The 3738-nt window shown below is 34.8% G+C and overlaps 1 protein-coding gene across 2 annotated transcripts in view; it reads right to left on the bottom strand.

Moving 5' to 3' along the window:
* Positions 1 to 2733: 2733 nt before the first annotated feature.
* Positions 2734 to 3738, bottom strand: part of FUBP1 (far upstream element binding protein 1) — a 38263-nt gene continuing 37258 nt past the window's right edge. For both annotated transcript variants that reach the window (XM_054036638.1, XM_054036639.1), the window contains one exon: positions 2734 to 3588. In XM_054036638.1, the coding sequence (XP_053892613.1) occupies positions 3558 to 3588 (31 nt within the window). In that variant the 3' untranslated portion in view covers positions 2734 to 3557. The remainder of the gene's footprint in view (positions 3589 to 3738) is intronic.

Raw genomic sequence — 3738 nt, 5'->3', positions numbered from 1 at the left:
TCAGCTTTAATACTTATATTCAACGTAGTAATGGGGTGTGTAATTAGCCTATAATCACTAATAGTGTGAATTCATCACTAAAGTTTTGATAACTATTAGACTACCAAGACTTGCATTTGAAGGTTGTGTTTTCCCCCACTACTTTACCAGTTACCCATGTTAAAATAGCATTTGGCATATAAAAACAAAATTAGTAGAAAGTACATCTGGGGATATATTGGGGTTTGCATAACAGCTACTTTCTCCACTTTCATCCTCAGCTGGTTGCATTTTTTGTTACTGCATCTTAGTGTATGTTTGGTTTTGTAGTGAAAAGACAACTAAGCATTAATTCTCTTATGGGAAATCCACAAAGACAAATGGATGTACATGTCAGTGTCTCAAAACATCTTAAAATGGATTTTTGTTCAGATTAGTCTGTCCGACTTTCATAGGACTTTTTTTTAAAATACAAAGTACACATACTTCAACTTTTCCTGAGGTTCAGCATTTGTATTCCTCAACATAATACAATAAGCTAGAGGCTGTACCCAAATGAATTCTTATGCAATCCTTTGAGAGAAAATAAAACAATGATTGTTTGAGGTTTTATTTTAAGTTATATATTCTGGTTGTTGGTTCCATTTGTGTTTGTATTAGCTGCATATTTTTGAAGCTTTTTTCTGGTTCTCAATGAACAATTACAATTAGATATATCCTGACAGAATTATTTTGCTGATCAGTTGCGTGACAGTCTTCTGAATATTACAATTAGAAGATAAATTGTCAAATACATCTGGCTTCATTTCATGTAGGTAGTGTTTCTTCACAAAATTATTAAACAATCGGTTTGTAAGCACCTACAGGATAAGAGGGTGATAAGTAATACCCAACACAGATTTGTCAAGAACACATCATGCCAAACCAACCTACTTCCTTCTCTTACAGGGTTTCTGGCCCAGTGGATAAAGGGAGAAGCAGTAAATGTGACATTTTAATTTCAATAAGGCTTTTGACAGTCCCCCATGACATTCTCATAACCAAACTAGGGAAATGTGGACTAAATGAAATTACTATAAAATGGATACACAACTGGTTGAAAGATAACTATCTCTGAGCATAATCAATGGTTTGCTGTCAAATTAGATGAACATATCTGCTGGGAGCCAGCAGGGGGTATGGCTTGGGTCTGATACTAGTCAATATTTTCATTAATGACTTGGATAATGGAGCGGAGAGTGCACTTATAAAAAGCCAGGTGCAAAGTACTATATGTGGAAATAAAAATACAAAGTGGTAAATTACTGGGCTAGACAGTTGTATTCAATTTCTGATCCACTGTAGCCCCCCATATCCTTTTTAGCAGTACAAGTCAACAACGTGATGCAGTTTCGAAAAAGGCAAATATTCTGAGGTGTTTTAACTGGAGTGTTTGTATGTAAGACAGCTTTTCCCACTCTTCTCAGCACTGGTGAGGCCTCACATGGAACAGTGTCCCCAGTTTTGGGCATCATGCTTATTCAAGAGGAGAGCAACAAGGTTTAAAAAAACATGAGGAGGAAAGATTTAAAAAATGGGTATGTTTAGTTTTGAGAAAAGACAGTGAGTAGCTGTTCTCCTTGTCACTGAAGTATGGACAAGCTTAATCTGCTGTAAGAGTGATAGGAAAAAAAATTCTAACTAGAAGGATAATTAAGTTCTGGAGTAAATCATCAAGGGAGGGTATGGAATCTCCATTACTAGAAGGTTAAGAACAGGTTAAACCAACACCTGTCAGCAACGGTCTAGGTATACTTGTCCTTGTCACCTCCTGTAGTAGGGTTCAGACCTAGATGACCTCTCCAGGTCCCTTCCAGCCCTACATTTCAATGTTTCTTGCATGAATTTATATAATACTGTGAAAATAATCACAAATGTATGTATTTTCCATCTGAAGCGGACATGCAAAAGTCAATATAAAGCCAGGAGGAAAGAAGGGAAAAAAGACAAAACATTGTTTTGTACTATCCATCATTTTACATTTATTGAGAAAACCATAAAACCATACAAAAATGTTATACAGTTAATGTGTACCCATATTACATACAATGTCAATAATGCAAGCTCAAAACCACATTTTGTAAAGCATTCAATTTACCTCAAGTCCAAGCTGCATCTCCCTAAGACACTTCCCATCACAGTAGCCTTATAAAGCCAATCTTCTTTTTACACACGGGTAGTTTCTGTAGAGAACACTTTTCTCAGGACGAAAATGCATCTCACATGCATAAGAGAAATATGTGCATATACATGAGAGTTTTATAGGGTATTACTAGGGAAGAGGGAACCCTATCAACTGTATGCTTACTGGACGGCCCAAATTTTGCCAATTTACAACATGCAAAGGAAACATAGAAAAGCTATTTCATGAGGGGGGAAAATAGTTTCTAGCATCCAATAAAACTGTTATGGAAGAAGATGAAATATTTCACGTAAGATAGGCTGTGCAGTGAATAATAATACAACCTGCCTGGACACCAAAATACACTATGATACTTCCAAATGAAGATTATCCTTCCAGCTGATGTATTTCATGGCATGTCATACAGTATAAAGACTGAAGAAAGTGATCTGTAAATGCTTTTACTATATTAAACATTACACTTCCCCTACTTCCCTTTTAAAACTGCAATACTCAACTTCCTATTTCATTTGCAGGGTTCTATCAAATCAAGATTCATTTATTTAACGTCCCATTTTGGAAAGTTCAGTTACTTTTCTACCAAATCACAAAAACAATCTTCGCTCAGAAATAAGATTCTAGTAATTTAATTATCTTCTGTCCTCTAAAAGAAATAGTTTGGAGACTGATTTAAATAATAACACTACACTTAGCATAAAATATGCCTATAAGTCCAGCAATAAGTGAGCTGAAAATCAATATGCCACAAACACTAAACTGAAGCCATTATGACTTTCACACCCTATCATCAATCCAAATAACTGGCCTGTCTTTTCTATTTTCCCCCACTTCTTAAATTTACTCAACTTAAGATTTTAATTATTAAAATATTCATGTAACGGTGAAATAAAAAGCAGCATGTTTAAGGAAGTGAAATAGAAATCCCACCCCAGACAATAAATTCTTAGGATTTAAAACCCACTTGGGGTACATACCTAGTTCTCTTGTGAAAAATAAATGAGTTACATATCAAACTACAAGTAAACAAAAATGAAGTGGCTTGAGGGAATTAAGTGCAACTATTAATTTCAGAAGGTAAATATATCTAAGCTTGACTGCTTAGAAGAATATAAATTAAAATATATAGTTTAATATTAGCCACATAGTTTTAAAAACTAAACAGATTATTGAACATTTATGGTCAAGCAAATAGCACTTTAAAGAATGACAAGTGATCAGACAGAAAAATTATACCCTACACCATTATGTATGGGATACATTTCAAATCTGTTGTTTTGCCAATTTTACCTTCTACATGGACCCCTTCTATGGTCCGTGCTCATCGGCTCACCAATGGCATACACTCAAAGGATTCCTCTTTATTGGTAGTAACTATCTCAGGACCTGATTTTATGAGCTATGATTTGGTGCTTGCAGCATCTTCAGCACTGTGTGTGAAAATGAAGGCAGTATTTTTGAATATTTTTCTTTGATATAGATATAAGCAGGACTTTTGAAAAAGGATCAGCACATTTTATATATTGAATAAACAAAAACTGATGAGATGCTGCTTTAACTAAAAAACTGTACCAGACCAT

The sequence above is a fragment of the Malaclemys terrapin genome, chromosome 8 (assembly GCF_027887155.1).
Source record: "Malaclemys terrapin pileata isolate rMalTer1 chromosome 8, rMalTer1.hap1, whole genome shotgun sequence".
Lineage (NCBI taxonomy): Eukaryota > Metazoa > Chordata > Testudines > Emydidae > Malaclemys > Malaclemys terrapin.
The sequence above is the reverse complement of the archived record's forward strand: the minus strand, read 5'-3'. Positions and strand labels throughout refer to the sequence as shown.